Source organism: Leptonychotes weddellii, chromosome 14 (genome assembly GCF_054177405.1).
Source record: "Leptonychotes weddellii isolate Sample4059 chromosome 14, ASM5417740v2, whole genome shotgun sequence".
Lineage (NCBI taxonomy): Eukaryota > Metazoa > Chordata > Mammalia > Carnivora > Phocidae > Leptonychotes > Leptonychotes weddellii.
Genome location: NC_138382.1, coordinates 42,144,265 through 42,163,324, shown reverse-complemented (window position 1 = coordinate 42,163,324; position 19,060 = coordinate 42,144,265). Strand labels below are relative to the sequence as shown.

Here is a 19,060-nt window from a genome sequence, read left to right as displayed (position 1 = left end):
GCTTCGTATAGTGTACAAGTCTTTACAACAACTTTTAGAATATCAGTATTTCATGTTTATTGAAGAAAAAATACAAAATACAATTTATCTAAAGAAAAAAGATAATCCCACTTGAAAAATAAGTGTTATATGATGGTTTTGTGATATTTTAAAGTCTTTTTCAGTTAAACTTTTTTCCATGGTTCCCTTAATATTTTTTTGTGAATATAAAAACATACATTCATTGAATAAAACACACACATCAAATAAAAATTGCCTGTAATCCCACTACCCAGAGAGAACCATTCTTAACGTCTTGTGGCATATTAGTAGGTGTGTAAATGTGTTGTTTTTGTCTTAAAAGACTGTGGGATACACATTGCACAATAACCTGGTTTTTAAGCTTGCCATTATATTAATATGCATACCTCCACCTTAATAAATATAGTACATTATATGGATCTATCCATTTCCTATTATCTGATACTGTTTTCAATTTTCAGCTATCATCAGTGCTCAGACAAATATCCTAAGTGTCTTACTAGTTCCTTAGGCTACATTTTATACATGGAATTGGTGGGCCAAATTAATGCACATTCTTTAGACTTGATACATGCTGTCAAGTCACTTCCAATGGTAAAAGTCTTAGAGTTAATGTCCATATTGCATTTGAAACACAGTTGCTTGCAAAAGACATGTTATCATTGCCTTGATTTCAGAACTATTAGCCTCCATCTGGCATCACATTTTTTAAATGAGCATGCTTCTGTTGTGATCTCCCCACTACCCTGCTCTAATCCTGCTACCCCTAGCCCCTGGGACTTGCAGTTTATGACTAAATAGCAATTCAGTGATATTTTTACCTACCTCATGTTCCTTTTAAATCATGGAAGAAGCATAGCTAAAAACAGATTCTTCACAAATTCTGGGGATAAGACTGGGACATAGCTTCCTTAGCAGCTATCAGTTATTGTGTTAAGAAATGATAAAATGTATAGACGCGATCATTTGTGATGTATCATACTTCCTAAAGGTCTTGAGATTTAAATTACTTGAGATTAGGAAATGCTATTCAATTTTTTTAAGTAATTTAAAAAAATAATTTATAATTAATTTCTAGTATATTTTTCTATAGAAAATTATACACAGGGAGTTAGTTTATTTGGGCTGCTACAACAAAAATACCATAGATTGGGTGGCTTAAAAACATTTATTTCTCACCATTCTGGAGGCCAGGAAATCCAACATGAAGGTGCTGGCATGTTTGTTTGATGAAGGTTCTTACATGGCAGAAGGAGGAAGCTCTCTGGGGTCTCCCCATTTATGAGGATTCCACCCTTCTGACTGGATTATCTCCCAAAGGCCCCATCACATTGGGGATTACATTTCAACATACTGAATTTTGGGGGTGACACATTCAGTCTATAGTACACAGTGCAGTTGTGATTATAAATACAATTTTGAAGATTTTTTTCACTTACCATTCCATGTGGTTTTCTTCAGTTTTTTTTAATGAAGATGTTCATACATACAGAAAAGTTCAGAGAGTACAGTGAACACTCATGGACTCGCCAACTAAATTCTACAGTTGTTAACATTTTGCCATATTGGCTTTATCTCTACTCTTGAAATTACAGATATCACACTTATCAACTAAATACTTCAATATGTATCAAGAATAAGGACATTTTAAAGAATATTCTTATTTATAACTATCATTGTATTTAAGAGAATCAGTGATTTCATAATATCTAATATCTAGTGCATACTCAAATTTCCTTATTGTCTCATAATACCTTTTAACACTTTTTTTTAAAGGATCTAATATAAATAATCAAGGTTTATGTATTGTATTTATTTGGTTATATATCTCTTTGGTCTCAATCTAGAACGGTTCCTCCATTTTTATTTTCAGTATCATTGACTTTGAAGTATCTAGGCATTCCAGAATGCAAGGTACCCCAATTTCATATTTATAAACCATTTCTGTAACTCTTCTGTATTAATTATCTATTGCTGCTTAATAAATTACCCCAAAAGTAAAGTGGCTTAGAACAACACACATTTACTATCTGAAATTTTCTGTGAGTGAGGAATCCTGGCCCAGCTCAGCTGGATCCTCTGTTTCTTTGTTTCACATGCTATCCAGGGTATCAGCCAAGGCTGAGGGCTCGCTCATCTGAGGGCTTGACTGGGGAAGGATGCATTTTTGAGCTCACTTACATGGTTAGTGTTCCGTTCTTTTCCAGTTGTTGGATTGAGGACTTAAAATCCTAGTTGGCTATTGGCCAGAGGCTGCCCTCAGTTTTTTGTTTGTTTTGTTTTGGTTTTTTTTTTAAAGATTTTTTTTATTTATTTTTTTGACAGAGAGAGACACAGCGAGAGAGGGAACACAAGCAGGGGGAGTGGGAGAGGGAGAAGCAGGCTTCCCGCTGAGCAGGGAGCCCGATGTGGGAGTCGATCCCAGGACCCTGGGATCACGACCTGAGCCGAAGGCAGACGCTTAACGACTGAGCCACCCAGGCGCCCTGTTTGTTTTAAGAATATTTTCCAGGGGCTCCTGGATAGCTCAGTCTGCCTTTGCCTCAGGGTCCTGGGATCACACCCTGCATTGGGCTCCTTGCTCAGCGGGGAGCCTGTTTCTCCTGCTGCTTCTGCCCCTCCCCCCACTCATGCTTGCACTCTCTCTGAAATACATAAAATCTTTTTTAAAAAAATTAAAAAATGTTTTCCCTCCTTTATTTTTTTGTCTTTATTATTTTTTAGTGGGGAGGGGAGGGGAAGAGGGAGAGAGAAAATCTTGGCATGGAGCCCTACAGGAGGCTTGATTTCAAGACCCTGGGACCGTGACCTGAGCCTAAAGCAAGAGGCAAACACTTAGCCAACTGAGCACGTAGGCTCCCCTGCCCTCAGTTTTTTGTTTTATGGGCTTCTCCATCATGGCAAGTGGTTTCATCAAAGCCAGCAAAGGAGAGGGTCTGCTAGCAGAACCAAGGTCAGAATTTTTATAATCTAACCACAAACATGCCACCCACTCAACATCAACGTATTCTATTGACTGGAAGCAAGTTACTCAAGGACAGTGGATTACACAGGCTGTAAATATCAGGAAAAGATCACAGGGAGCCTTCTTAGAATCTACCTGCCATACCTATTTCCTATAAACTAAAAGCTAAATCCAAAGACTTGGTTACATTAAGATTAAAATATTGTAGCAAGAATACTTCATAGGTGTGTGTACTTTTTTTTTTTTACTTGGTTGCATCATATCTCCGCTTCCTTGAAGTTTGTGTTCCCCTTACCATAACTAAAGGAGGTTAGGAAGATAAAACAGGGTGTAATTGGCCTACTGACCATCTTCACAGAGATGGGTGAATATTTTTTAAGTTTTTTCATTCTTCTGTATTTTATTTTTCTAACTGATTATCAGGTTTTACTTGTTTAATGGTTGCAATTAGAGTGCTTGTTTTCTGGAGGTACTAAGGCAGGATCCTGACTTTGAGGGCAACAAGTAAACCACTTTGGTGCCTCTCGTGGAGGAAAAGAGTCTTCAGAATACAGTGAGTGTTGAAAGCGGAGGAGAACGCCAACTAATGCCCTTCTGTAAAGTAGGTAGGCTGATACTGGTCCTAGGCCTAATATGAGCTCCTGGGACTTAAAACTTGATCTTGGAATTACTGGACACATTGTAATAAATCAGAAAAGTAAAATGTCCAAATGGCAATGATACTTTCATCAGATGTAAAGGCATATGATATAGCAATACTTACACAATGGTTTGTAACTGAATTTAAAGCAAACCAGTTAAGTAACATTGAAAAAAAAAAAGACAAATTTAAGTAAATTAGATAGCATACATTAAGCAATTACTTTATACTAGTTTCAGGCTTATCCTCATTATCCCTATGGGGTAAGTACTGTTACTAATTTTACAAGTGAAGAAACTGAAAGAGATCAAGTAACAAGGCACTAATAACAAAACAATGGAGAATAGTATTTAATAAATGATGTTGGCAAAGCTGGATATCAAGATGAAGAAAAATATCAATTTGTGGTAGACACTTCACTTTATCATAACAGCAACTATGGTGGCTGGTAGTGGCATGTACGCTTGATACATAGAGCAGAAGTATGCCTGAAACAAGCTCTCAAACACATTTCTTTCATTTTTGTGTCTTCAAAGGAATAAATTCAAGAACTGCTTATTTCTATGTCATTTAAAATTTTCAATAGTAAAAGCAACAAGTGAAAGAGTACTAGTTTTGGGGTTAAAAAGGCATACATTTCAATGACATTTCCACCACTTGCTATTAAGTCAAGATGCTTGGTCTCAGCCCCAGTTTAATCAAAGGTACATTAATATGTGAAATGTCTACCACATAATGAGTACTTACCAAGCATTGCTTTCACAGATAACACAAGGCTACCATCTTCTTTAACAATAAAAGTGACTGCAGAAGAGTACTTTATTGCTACTGGGGGAAAAAAATGCCCACAGATGGGGGTATCCTGATGATATTTTGCAAAATTGGTAACTGTTTGGAACTCTGAACACAAACATCCTTACACTTCATTTAGACTTTATATAATGCCACAGAACCTCACTATGAAATATAAAGATGTTTCTGTTGGAATTTAAGAATTATATCTGCCCATATTACTGCCCATGACATTGAATAGTGACTCAGGCAATATGAAGCTAGTTTTGAAGACCCTTCTCATCGCTAGCAGAGAAATACAGAAAAGGAAAAGTGCATATCAGTTAACTATAGCCACCATAATACTGTTCAACAACTAACAACAACAATAGCATTAATTTACCTAAGAAGTTACAAGCTTAGGTGTCGCTGATCCTGACTGGGCTCATTCATATCTGTAGGTTGGAGGAGGACCCTGCTCTAGGCTAAGCTTGACTGGATGGTTTAGCTGGGCAGCTGAGCTCTACTTGTCTCTCATCTCTCTCCTGGGACCAGTGTGCTAACCTGAGTATATCATTTTCATAGTAATGGTGGAAGCACAAGAGTGAACTGTCACAATTATAAGGTTTTTTGTTTGTTTGTTTTTTAGGTAGATTCCAAGCCCAAAGTGGGGCTTGAACTCATAACCCTGAGATCAAGAGTTGTATGCTCTACTGACTGAGCCAGCCAGGTGTGCTGTTTTTGTTTTTTTTTTAACACCGTGCTTGCTACACATCTGCTAACATCCCATTGGCCAAATTAAGTCATCTGGTCAACTCCAAAGGCAGGGACTTATGTGTCTTGCCTTAAGTGGAAGGACACTGCCAAATTACATGGCAAAGAGCATGAATACAGGGAGAGGTGAAGAAATGGGGACCTTAATGCAATTTACCAGAGTGGTGATTTGGAAAGAAGCTCTGTATGAATCCTGAACTTCTCAGTTCAGAATTTAACATTCCATTTCTAGCACATGCCAGGCACAGTATTAGGGGGTGACACAACACTAAACTCACAGCCTCTGTTCATGAGAACTAACAGTATATTGGAGAAGATACTAAACAAATACCTTCAGTCAAGAGTTCTGGATGCCCTGTAGGGAAGACAATGTCTTACAAAGGAAGAAGCATTTCATTTTAACGGGATTAAGAAAGGAAGTGATTTGGAAAGGTTTTAAATACGGAGTGATACTTAAAAAGAATTTTAGAATTAACAAGATGAGTGGAGGTCAGATTGTTGGATAGGCCCGGAGGGCATATTTCTAGGAAAGATATGGGGCTACAGAGAAAAATGCTGTTCAGATCATGCAAGGTCTTACATGTTGTATTCATCAGGAATCTAGGTTGCAAGTGACAGAAACCAATTCAGATCAGCTTAATGAAAAAGGAGATAATTGTTGGCTCATTGATATGAAAATGACAGTATCAGGACTTTGTGTCTTGTTTCAGTAAGTGTCTCTTGTTGAGCTTCACAGGACAGAGAACATGACAACTAGAGATAATTTCCTTACAGTTCATTTAAGTGGAAGACTGAATTTCTCACCTAGTGTCTCTATAAATTCCAAAGAAATACTGATTGGCCCTAGCGTTAGTACATACATATCCCAGGCCGATGATTGTGATGAATGCTCAGTGAGTTGCTGAAGAGCATTTATAAAAAGGGCATATAAACTCCAATCTCTGGGGGCGCCTGGGTGGCTCAGTCGTTAAGGGTCTGCCTTTGGCTCTGGTCATGATCTCAGGGTCCTGGGATCGAGCCCCGCATCGGGCTCCCTGCTCTGCGGGAGGCCTGCTTCTCCCTCTCCCATTCCCCCTGCTTGTATTCCCTTTCTCACTGTGTCTCTCGGTCAAATAAATAAATAAAATCTTAAAAAAAAAAACAAAAAACCTCCGATCTCTGTCCACCCTCCCACGTATTTGTTCCAGGACAGAAAAGCGGTCTGTAACAATGTTTGCTGAGCTGAAGTCTGTAACAATGTTCAATGCTGGGTCTCTTCATCTCTATAATATTATATTGAACATATGAAACTGTCAACATTCAATCAGTTTTGACCTCCAAAAAAGGCAATTTCATATGGTTCAACCTAAAGAGACAATGGCATCTCTCTGGCTTTAAGCCAACCAACCTTGTGATGTGTCTATGACCTGTTCAACCACGAGTCAAAGTCCTTTCCCTGTTCTCTGCGTGGCAGAGACCCATGTAGAATTGTCTAGTTTCTGTTAGAAAGCTGCTTGTAACGATTGCTCCAAAGCCCGTGTGATTGCCGGTGTCACAGCGGCAGCTGAGTCCCTGTAGCTAAGTCTCTCTGCCATGTGATGAAGGAGCACTGAACTATGCCCAGCAAAGCTCCTACTGACCTCCTTTAATAAAGAAATTTCTGGCCATTAATTTCACTAGGTACTTTTACTCCCATAATTTAGTGAGGTCATATAATCCTGGATAAATCTGGTTCTCCATCTGAAACTGTGTTTCATTCACTCATTTATGCAACAAATTTTTATTAAGAAAACAACTATGTGAGAAATTTTTTTTTAAAGATTTTATTTATTTATTTGAGAGAGAGAATGAGATAGAGAGAGCATGAGACGGGGGAGGGTCAGAGGGAGAAGCAGGCTCCCTGCCCCGATGCGGGACTCGATCCCGGGACTCCAGGATCGTGACCTGAGCCGAAGGCAGTCGCTTAACCAACTGAGCCACCCAGGCGCCCGAGAAATTTTTTATTAAGGGCACTTGGGTAGTGGGAATAGAGAAGTGAGTAACACAAAGTCATTGCTTTCATGGAGCTTACATTCAAGTGAAAGGAGACAGACAAACAAATGCATGTGTAGTGGTATTAAGAGCACTGAAGAAAAATAAAGCAGAGTAAGAAGAACGCAGAATGCCGGAGTGAGGATGGAAGCACTTCCTATTGTGTGGTTTTTTGGTTTGCTTCTCCTTACCAGAATAGAAGTTAACGAAGGTGTGGATTTTGTCTATTCTGTACTCTATCACCAGTGGTCAAACAATGCCTTTGTATTCTAGAACAAGAATATGGAAGAGTGGACAAAGACTGGGATTCATCTGCCAAATGGATAAATTCTTAAGCCATCTGGTTGGCAGTGTCCTGGCTTCTTGCTCCAGCCAAAGAAATATGGGAACTATTTGTCAGTTTGCTGTAGAATGAGGTGGAAACCGAGAAGCTTCTCAACTGATTTTATAAGGGAAAAATTTGCAGCCAGTAATTAATATGCAACTATCCAGGCTAATACATACCATCGTAGGTTTATATCAGTCATCTCAAGTTGCCATAACAAAATACCACATACTGGGTGGATTAAACTACAGAAGTGTATTTTCTCACAGTTCTAGAGGCTGAGAGTCCAAGATCAAGGTGCTGTCAGGGTTGATCTCTGATGACATCTCTTTCTGGTTTTAGACAGCTGGTTCCCTTCTCACACTAAGCTTTCCTCTGTGTGCTCACAGGGGAGTGGGATGGGGGTGGAGGGGAGAAGGGAAAGTGTAGAAGGAGACCAGGGACAGGGGGAGAGAGATCTTTAGTATCTCTTCTTCTTATAAGGACACCAGTTTTATCTGATTAGGGCTCCAACCCTCATAACTTTATTTTTTTTTATTTTTAAAGATTTTATTTATTTGACAGAGAGAGACACAGCGAGAGAGGGAACACAAGCAGGGGGAGCGGGAGAGGAAGAAGCAGGCTTCCCGCGAAGCAGGGAGCCCGATGTGGGGCTGGATCCCAGGACCCTGGGATCATGACCTGAGCCGAAGGCAGACCCTTAACGACTGAGCCACCCAGGCGCCCCGACTTCATTTAACTTTAATTATGTCCTTAAAAGCCCTATCTCCAAGTACAGATACATTTGGAGTTAGGACTTTAACATATAAATTTTGGGGAACACAATTCACTCCGTAACAAGGTTACAAATGTTACATGTTATTAATTTTATGTGCTTATTCTATGAACATAATACTTTCAATCCTTTCAGGTAAGATACTTAATGAGGCCAATATAGAACTTCCAAGAGCACAATATGCTCCGTCGCAGCATTTACCTTAGAAGGCAAAACTAAGGGTGGAGCCAGGGGGTAGTGACAGCTGTTTTCACAGGGCTGTAATTACCCCTGCATCTGTTTTGTTTTATGCACTTATTAAAAGTTGTTGAATGGCTGAGACAGTTAGGAAATGTGGTCGAAGGGAAGTTTCTTTTTTAAATTGCTTTTCTGTCCCTCAAGTGGTAATTTTAGGATTACTATCACTCAGCTAGTGTTGCCCCAGGCCCTATCTTTTTTCTTCTGTGGCTAAAGCCCCTGCTGAGACCACCCTTGCCACATGATGGCAATTTTTTAAAATATGTATTCTTGATCCTGATTTTAAAACCTGGCTTGTGTTTCCAAAATCCTACACAGCAGCCCACAAAATCTAGCACTGATAAACCTATGACACATACTCAATTTTCAAAAACTCACTTAAGTCCTTTATTTGTCCCTCATGCACTCGATGCAGGAAATAAATAATCTCCAGAAATACTCCCTAAATTCTCTTCAGTTGTCTTCCATTTGTTGCCCTCATGCACTGCTGCTTTTCTTCTGCATTTCTTGCCTCAAATTCTTTCTAAAAGTGGCCTGGGACTTCCTTACCAATCCTGTGCACTCCTAAACTCTCCTTTAAGCCTTCTTATCTTCTTCTCCTTTGAAAACCAAGAACTAGTCTGAAAAGGCATTTTTGAGGAAGGAAGGGAGAGAGAAAAAATAGAAACACTGATATGCCAGTATTTTATCCCTGCTCCCTTCTCCCATCTCACCAACATAAATAATTTATGTACATTTATCAGGTCAACACACTGATTTCAGTAGATAAATGGTTAAACTTATTAGCACTTGATGATGAGGAAATAGTGTTCCAACTAATGGTAAAGTATTCAAAATTGTAAATCAAAGGATATATATGCACCCCAATGTTTACTGCAGCATTATCTACAATAGCCAAGATATAGAAGCAACCCAAATGTCCACTGATAGATGAATGGATAAAGAAGATGTGGTAAATATATATATAATACATATATATTATATACATGTAATGGAATATTATTCAGCTATAAAAAGGAATGAAATCTTGTCATTTGTAGCAAAATGAATGGATCGAGAGGGTATAATGCTAAGTGAAATAAGGCAGTCAGAGAAAGACAAAAACCATATGATTTCACTCACATGTGGAATGTAATAAACAAAGCAAATGAGCAAAGGAAAGAACAGAGACAAACAAAGACTCTTAAATACAGATAACAAACTTGTGGTTGCCAAATGGGAGATGGGTGGTGGTATAGGTGAAATAAATAAAGGGAATTAAGAGTACACGCATCTTAATGAGCACTGGGAAATGTACAGAATTGTTGAATCATTACATAATACAGATGAAACTAATATAACATTGTACATTAATTATACTTGAATCAAAATAAAATTAAAAATGCAAGTTAAAACTCTATTATCATATATTAGAAAAATTTTAAGGTTTCAGTGTATGGATGACATTTTAAATTAGCTTAATCTTTCTCAAAGGAATCTGATTAAATAGGACAAGAAAAATAAGGTGCTATGCACCTGGGTGGATCAGTCGGTTAAGCGTCTGCCTTCTGCTCAGGTCATGATCCCAGGGTCCTGGTATGGAGACCCGCATGCATCCCGCTCCCTGCTCAGCAGGGGAGTCTGCTTCTCCCTCTCCTTCTGCCCCTGCTCGTGTGCTCTCTCGCTCACTCTCTCAAATAAATAAATAAAATCTTAAAAAAAAGAAAAAGAAGGTGCTGATCAATTTGTTTTGGGGGGACAAAATACCATAAGGAAAATAATGTAGTTTTTTTTCTTAAGCTGTTCATAGCTGTTTACATTGTAAAATGTAAGACTGGCAACAACCTAAATGCCAGCATTTAAGAGAAATATGGTGAAATACTAGACCCAAATGCCTTTAGAAGTGAAAAGGAAACATGCCTAAAAATTAGTGTTAATGGGGAAAAACAAGGAAGCACAAAACCCTATTCCTGTGTAACTCCCTAAAATACACTTCAAAAAATGTGCCCCGCTGATGATGTTAATGAGATTTTCCCCAAGTTCTGTTACATTTTAGTGTCATAAACAAACACTGGAAGACAAATAAAAAAACTACACCATAGCTTACTGCGTATGTGTATAGGACAAAATCTGAAAAGAAGTATCAATAAGCCAAACTGCTACTGTAAACTTTCACCTTCTGTCCTTTGCAAAAAAGCACAGAAACCTTAACGTTCAAGACAACCTGCTAACCCTCCACCAAACTCAAGCCAACCTCCACCTTTCGCAAGGAAGCACGGTTGGTGCCAGTCACGCCCTCCAGGAACGCCTCCCGGCCTCTGCGACGAGGCCGGAAGTGACGCACAAGCTGCGACGCCAGCGCTCGCCGTCCGTAGCCGCCGCCGCTGCGGGGTTTAGGTAGCTTCAGAGACGGCCGGCTTTTGCCGGATGGTTGCAGCAGGGGATCATGACGGGGAAGAAGTCTTCCCGGGAGAAGCGGCGCAAACGAAGCGGTCAGGAAGCGGCCGTGGCGCTCACGGCGCCGGACTTGGTGCCCGCCCTAGCCAGTAGCGGCAGTGGAAGCACCAGCGGCTGCGGGAGTACCAGCGGCTGCGGGAGCGTCACCTGCTGTGGGAACACCAGCTTCAGTGGAAGTGTCACCGGCGGTGGGAGTGGAGGCAGCTGCTGGGGAGGGAGCAGCGTGGAGCGCAGCGAGCGTCGGAAGCGGAGGAGCACTGACTCATCCTCCAGCGTCTCCGGGTCCCTGCAGCAGGTGCGTGCGCGCCCTTCTCGCTGCTCTCGGAGCCGCAGTGTTCTCCGACGAAGACTGGCGGGGAGCGGACTGTGGCGACGGATGGGGCACTTATTGTAGCTCACCTAGCGCTACGATCCCAAGGTTCCACCCCTCCTTGAGGTTCATGTTACTAAATACCGGTGAACCGCACACTCCCATGCCTTTAACTTAAAGTTTCCGGATATGCTGATCATCTACCTCTTTGCTTTTGGCCCCTTTCCACTCCAGTAGCAGTCTACCTGAAAAGTAAGGGTCGGGAACTAGCCTTCAGCGCCCTTGAGAGCCACGGTTTACTTATTTCTTCATCTTCACCTTTTAGTAGTTTATGATTAATTCCGCCTTACAGGATGAGAAAATTGAAGCCCAGAGAGATTAATGAAGTTTACCCACAGTCACAGTTTGTTAGTAAGACCTAAATTTGAATCCAGTATCTGATTATAAAAGCCATGTTTTTTACACTCCATCGATCTACCAAGATACCGCCGTTTAAAAAAAAAAAAAAAAGCCGTTTGCTTGTATTATAAAACGAAAGCATGAATACATAATAGTTATACAACACAGAAATAAAGGAGAAAGCATGAGAATCTGTTTAAACCTCCCCTTTATTTGCTACGCAGCCTCTTCATTAACTCTTGTCAAGTATATGTATTTAAGTTCTTACACATAAGCTTTATTGTGATATTACCTCCCATTGAATTAGATATTGTCTTATTTTTTAGTGACTGCGGGATATTCCATTTTATCTTTATTGATGAATATTTAGATTTTTAGTTTTCTTGCTGTTACAGAGAATGTGAAAATGAACCCTTTGTACGGATATATTGCCCAACAAATACTTTAGGTAGAATTTTAGAAGTGAAATTGCTGGGTCAAAGTTTATGCATTTAAAAAGGTTTGGTAAGGGGCGCCTGGGTGGCTCAGTGGTTAAGCGACTGCCTTCGGCTCAGGTCATGATCCTGGAGTCGCGGGATCGAGTCCCGCATCGGGCTCCCTGCTCGGCGGGGGGTCTGCTTCTCCCTCTGACCCTCTTCCCTCTTGTGCTGTCTCTCATTCTCTCTCTCTCAAATGGATAAAATCTTAAAAAAAAAAAAAAAAAAAAAAGGTTTGGTAGGTACCACCAAATGCTTTCCAAAAACTATTTTACTGATTTATAGTCTAAACATTAGAAGAATACCCATTTCTGCAAATACTCACTATATCCATTTTTGAAAAGTTTGTCAGCGGGTGAAATCAATTTTTCATTTGTTTTGATTTATATACTGATTAATCGAACATTTTAATATTTTTATTTACCATTTGATTCCTTCTTATGTAAATTGCATAAATATATTCTCTGGCCATTTTTCTTTTTGGTTGTTTTGAGCTTTTTACTGATAAGTTCTGAATCTATATAAAGTCTGGGTTCTAATCCTGTGTGTAAGGTATATTGCAAATGTTACTGTAACTTTGTCCATGGTATACTGAAGTTTTTTATTTCTTTGTGGTCAGGACTAATAATATTATTCTTTGCCTTCTGGATTTTGTGTTTAGAAAGATCTTTCCATACTCCCAACCTATCTTAAAACTATTGTTTTCTTCTAATATTTTTAAACACATCTCTAAATTGGGAGTTGTGGAAGCACAGAAAGCCATTTATTTTTATGTATTTTCTTGTATTTAGCCACAGTATTAATTACTAGTTTAAAATTGACTCAGAAAAATTTGTGCTAACAGGGGATTTTGTCTCTTTTTTTTCAGCACTGATATTTCTTGTTTTTTGTACTTTTACATTAACTAAGACTTTTAGTGTAGTGTTGAACAGAAGCAATGATAGTAGGCATTTTTTTCTTGTTTGGTTTCTTAATGGGAACCCTTCTAATGTTCCATCCAAAAGTATATTTGCCAAAGGTTGTGAAAGATACTTCTGATCAAGTTAAGGACATTTTATTCAATTCCTAGTTCATTGAGGGTTGTAGAGTTTTATCAGATGCTTTTATGGCATTCTGTTGAGATGATCACATAATTTTCCTCCCTCAATCTGACAATGTAATTTTTAATAAATTGGTAAATTAACTCATGTCAAACTGTCTTGCAGTCTTGGGATAGATCCTGTTTGGTTTGTTGGTTTGGTTATTGTACTCAGCTGGAATTCAGTATTCTTCCTTTTGTGTCTATGTTCCTAAGTTAAATCAGCTTATGGTTTTTATTTTTGTAGTTATCCTGTCTGGTTTTGGTATCAAGATTATGCTAGCCTAATAGATTGATTTGGAAAGCTTTGCATTTTTGGGATGTGTTCCAGAATAGTTTCTATCTTTTTCTTGAAGAACTTTCTTATTAGAACTGGACTATTGGGCTATATAGCTCTGTGGGTCTTAAAATTTTTTTAAATTAATTAATAATATTAGTATTTCCATGCAGAACTAAACCCTAGTTCTAATTTATAAAGGAAAAAAGAAGTCATTATATATTAGGCATGTGGATAACATCTCAGAATTCTGAGAGTGCCATTACATCTGGTGTGTACTGTGTTCCCTATTATTGTTGTTGTTTTTGGTAACAGCTTTATAGAGATGTAATTCATATACCATACAATTCACCTATTTCAAGTATACAGTTCACTGGTTTTGAGCATATTAATGGAGTTGTGCAGCCATGACTATAGTCAGTTTTATTTTCATTACCCCCAAAAGAAACCTGATGTGTACCTTCCAGCTATCATCCCTAATACCTCCACCACATTCCATCCCTAGGCAGTCACTACTTCCTGTCTCTATAAGTTTATAGATTTCCCTGTTCGGGACATTTTATATGAATTGAGTAATATTTCATTGTATGGCTATACCACAGTTGGTTTTTCCATTTGTCACTTGATGGACCACTTTTAAAACAGTTTTTTTTTTTTTTTTTAAAGATTTTATTTATTTATTTGACAGAGAGAGACACAGCAAGAGAGGGAACACAAGCAGGGGGAGTGGGAGAGGGAGAAGCAGGCTTCCCACGGAGCAGGGAGCCCGATGGAGGGCTCGATCCCAGGACCCTGGGAGCATGACCCGAGCCGAAGGCAGTCGTTTAACCGACTGAGTCACCCAAGCGCCTCTAAAACAGTTTTATTAGAAAATATAATAAAGAAATTTACCTGAACTATATAGTCAGGGAAGATTTTCTTAAAGAAATGACTTTTGAATTGATATCTGAATTTGTTAATTTTAGGAGTATAACGTTGGGGAGGGAATGGGGAGGAAAGGCTGTCTTAGGCAGAGTGGTACGTACAAAAGCCCTCCCTAAATGAGGTGAAGGGAGAACAGGTTATATTTGAGTAATTCAGAGGTGGTTGTGTTTGTAGCACAAACAATGAACATTTTGGCCCAGATAGGCTTTATTACTCCAAGATTAGTGCAAAGTCGTTGAAAGGTTATAAATAAAGAGGATGAGTACAGGGGCGCCAGGGTGGCTCAGTTGTTCAGCGTCTGCCTTTGGCTCAGGTGATGATCCCGGGGTCCTGGGATCAAGCCCCCGCATTGGGCTCCCTGCTCAGCGGGGAGTCTGCTTCTCCTTCCCCACTCCCCCTGCTTGTGCTGTCTCTCTCTCTCTCTCGCTGTATCTCTCTTTGTCAAATAAATAAAATCTTAAAAAAAAAAAAAAAAGGATGAGTATATGTATATTTTTGGAGAGACCTCAGATTAGATGCAAGACATCCAGTTAAGTAGCTGTTGAGATAATATAGGCAAAAGATGATGGTACCTTGGACCAGGATTATGGCAAGTAGATTTGGAGAGACTGGATAGATTTTGGAGATAGGAGGTAAAATTGACAGAAATGTCTTAAATGACTTGGCTACTTTGAATATGATTAAATTACATAGCAGTTTTAAAAATGAGTGGTAAGCAGTAATACTTCATAATTGTGATCTTCAACATTTTTGCTGCCATCCCATTTCTTTTTATGAATTTAAGAAGAATAACAAGGCATACATAAAATTTTGGGTTGAGTGGCATGCTAGAGGAATATCCTAATTGTTCAGAAGTCTAAAATTGTAGATCACTCAATACTGAGTATATTTTCTTTTTTTTTTAAATATTGAGTATATTTTCACTTGTGTGTCCTGAGATAATATCTTCACTTTATATCAACTGATCAAGTTAATTGTAGTACAGACAGTAAGATCAAAGAATATTGAACAATTAAATATATTTTTCACTGGTTTAGGTAAATAATATATGCAAAGAAAGAATTTGGAAATGTTTAATGAAGAAGTAGTTATTAAATGTAAATGTATGACATCATATGCATACTCCTTTATTTAATGGTTCTTTGTCTCTTTTAATTTTAGGATACCAAATACCTTTTGCCGACTTTGGAAAAAGAATTATTCTTGGCAGAGCACAGTGACCTTGAAGAAGGTGGACTGGACCTGACGGTGTCATTAAAACCAGTTAGTTTCTATATATCAGACAAAAAAGAAATGCTTCAGCAGTGTTTCTGTATCATAGGCGAGAAAAAGTTACAGAAGATGCTTCCTGATGTGTTAAAGGTATTTCATTACATATATTATTGGATTATACATATATATAGAAATACACAAACACCTTTTTTATAGTAATCATTTTACTTCATGTAAATTATAATTGGATGTTTTCAACTCAAGCTACGTCAAAAAGATTAAAAAATGGGATCTTGGAGAAGTATAAATGGCCTTGTATATTTAAAAATTTGCCAAGAAAAAATGGAGCAGTATACTGTGTTTAGGTAAAGAATTTATTAACCTTTTGGAAATAATTCTATTAAATGCAGGCAATTTTAGTAACAAAATTAGCAGTATAATGACTCTGGTGTCTTAAATAATATTCTGCTATGTAACAGTATACAATATTGGTTGGTAAAAGCTTACATTTCATTAAATTCACAAATATTTTCATATATTTATTTATGGTATTCTAATTTTACAGTTATGGAAATAGGGCATGGAAGATCTAAGATGTATAGAGCCAGCACTTGAGTATATAAATCTTTAGAGGAATTACCTAACAAATAGACTGCTATTAAGAATATCTGGACACCTGACTTACTCTTTAGTTTGTTCTTTCATAATAAACATGACTTTATTTTTTGATTTATTTATTTATTTTTAAAGATTTTATTTATTTGAGAGAGAGCGAGCACATGAGAGGGGGGAGGGTCAGAGGCAGAAGCAGGCTCCCTGCCGAGCAGGGAGCCCGATGCAGGACTCGATCCAGGGACTCCAGGATCATGACCTGAGCTGAAGGCAGTCGCTTAACCAACTGAGCCACCCAGGCGCCCCATAATAAACATGACTTTATTCTCATCTATACATGACTTTATTTTCATCAAATGTCTATAAATTATAACGTTTGCATGTTATTGACCGTTTTACAGATTTCATCTCATGGAAAGATTTATATGGCTTTTAATTTGTTTTAATGTAAGAGTTTGCTAACCAGACATTATTTATGATTACTGTTTTCTAGTTTACATTGGCACTATATTACATAAATGTATTTTTTTAATGTCATTTTCTTTAGAACTGTTCAATAGAAGAAATTAAAAAACTGTGCCAGGAACAGTTAGAGCTCCTCTCTGAAAAAAAAATCTTGAAGATTCTCGAGGGTAAGAATATGTATTTCTGCACTCTGGTAACTTTACTAGTTAACATATAACTATCATAAATCCTAAGTTATTCTTTTTTTTTACTTGATTATTTAATTTCATTACTGGGTAATCACTGAGTAATTTTTCTATTTGTACTTTGAAATACAGCTTACATAGCAGAAGAGCCTTTCAAGAATAGACTTTTTGATGTGTATTTCGTTTTCTCAAATCAAATATAATCAAAGATAAGAGCATAAGTTTGTATACAATAATAAAATGAAATAAATTTTACCCAAAATGCTGTAAAGAAGTATTAATTATTGAGATGGCTTTTCTTAAAATAATTTTTTATTTTCTGCTTTACATCCCTATTGCTTGTAACTGCCTGTTGCTATACTACTTTTGCTCTAATAAGACCTGGCTGCAGAGTTGGAAGAATTTTTGCAATTTGCCTACATTTATCTCTGCCTAAAGTGTGACTCTTTTTTGTGACACTATTACCTGTAGAATTTTAGATTTTCTTTTTTTTTAAATTTATTCATTTGAGGAGAGAGAGAGAGAGAGAAAGCATGAGCAGGGGGAGAGGGAGAAGCAGACTCTCCGCTGAGCCGGGAGCCTGATGTGGGGCTCGATCCCAGGACCCGGAGATGATGACCTGAGCCGAAGGCAGACGCTTAACCATTTGAACCACCCAGGCGCCCCAGAATTTTAGATTTTCAGGCTTTTTTTTTTCTTTTGGAACTGTACAAGGATTTTAACATTAGCATTACAAGAGAAGAAGCAAAAAAATGGAGACTTTCGATTTCCAGAGATAATATCTCTTTTAAATGTAAAATGGTTTAATGTGCACGCTTGGCTAGTTCACTTGGTAGAGCATGCGACTTTTGATCTCAGGGTTGTGAGTTTGAGCCCCACGTTGGGTGTAGAGATTACTTAAAAATAAAATCTTTAAAAAAAATTAGAATGGTTTAATGGAATTTGTAACTTTGCTAATAGATGTATACATCTGGGTGTAGCCTATAAGTATATATATATACACGCACGTATACACACACACAGACACGTTTTGTGTGTGTGTGTGTGTGTGTGTATTTATAAAATAGGTAACGGGAAGGCAGTGAGAAATACCTAATAAGGCATTGAAAGGAACTCATTTTAAATATAAGCAATTAATAATTTCATCTTTCAACAACTATAAAGTTCTTGAATCTGCATCACTTTTATAGATGGCACTTTGTGTAATGATTAAATTGTTCTGACATTTTATAAGCCTGCTTTCAATAGTTTATTTTATTTATAAGGTGACAATGGTATGGACTCTGATATGGAAGAGGAGGCAGATGATGGCACTAAGATGGGATCTGATTTAGTCAGTCAGTAAGTTAAAAACTTTCATTTACATTTCAAAATTTCTTTGTTGTTCCTTCCATGATTTCTTACCTCAAGAATGTGTTTGTTTTTCTGTATTGTACTTATATAAAATGATTCAACAGTGTAGAATTGATTTGTTTACTTGTAATGATTGGTCCATTTGGTATATATGAGAATACAGTTAATTGCTTTCAGGATTAAGATGATTTTCTTAAACTACTACTCATACATTTTTGACAACAATGATGCCAGCCTGAAGCAGAATCACATCTCTCATTTGGAATTTGAATTTATTGCTAGTGATACTCATTATTTATTAAGTACTTAGTCTACCAGGTATTATGTTAATTGGTTTAGAACACTTAAAATTCTTCTAGTATCAATTAATGTCAGGTTGATAATTGTCTCATTTCACAGCTGAGATAGTAAGGTGGTTCATTTTATATAGGTACATAAAATTTGACTATTGTGATGATAAAAACTGTCCAGAGTTTTGGGATGCTAATATAAACCTTTTTATTTTGGAAAATTTCAAATTTATCTAAAAATTGAAAGAATCATAGAATGAAATCAGCAACATTAACATTTTGCTATTTTTGCTTTCTCTCTTTGTATTTATCATTTTTCTCCCAGAGCTATTTGTTTTAGCTTTCTAGGGCTACCATAGCAAAATACCATAGACTGGTTGACTTAAAGAACAGAAATTCAATTTCTCACAGTTCTGGAGGCTGGAAGTTCAAGAGCAAGGTACTGGCAAGGTTGGTTTCCTCTGAGGCCTCTCTTCTTGGCTTGCAGATGGCCACCTTGTTGCTGCCTCTTTTTTTTTTTTTTTT

The 19,060-nt window shown here is 37.7% G+C and overlaps 1 protein-coding gene across 1 annotated transcript in view; it reads left to right on the top strand.

Moving 5' to 3' along the window:
• The first annotated feature begins 10,822 nt into the window (after positions 1 to 10,822).
• Positions 10,823 to 19,060, top strand: part of CAAP1 (caspase activity and apoptosis inhibitor 1) — a 44,961-nt gene continuing 36,723 nt past the window's right edge. The window contains exons 1-4 of the mRNA XM_006737026.3: positions 10,823 to 11,249; positions 15,580 to 15,780; positions 16,790 to 16,874; positions 18,158 to 18,233. Coding sequence (XP_006737089.1) covers positions 10,944 to 11,249; positions 15,580 to 15,780; positions 16,790 to 16,874; positions 18,158 to 18,233 — 668 coding nt within the window. The 5' untranslated portion in view covers positions 10,823 to 10,943. The remainder of the gene's footprint in view (positions 11,250 to 15,579; positions 15,781 to 16,789; positions 16,875 to 18,157; positions 18,234 to 19,060) is intronic.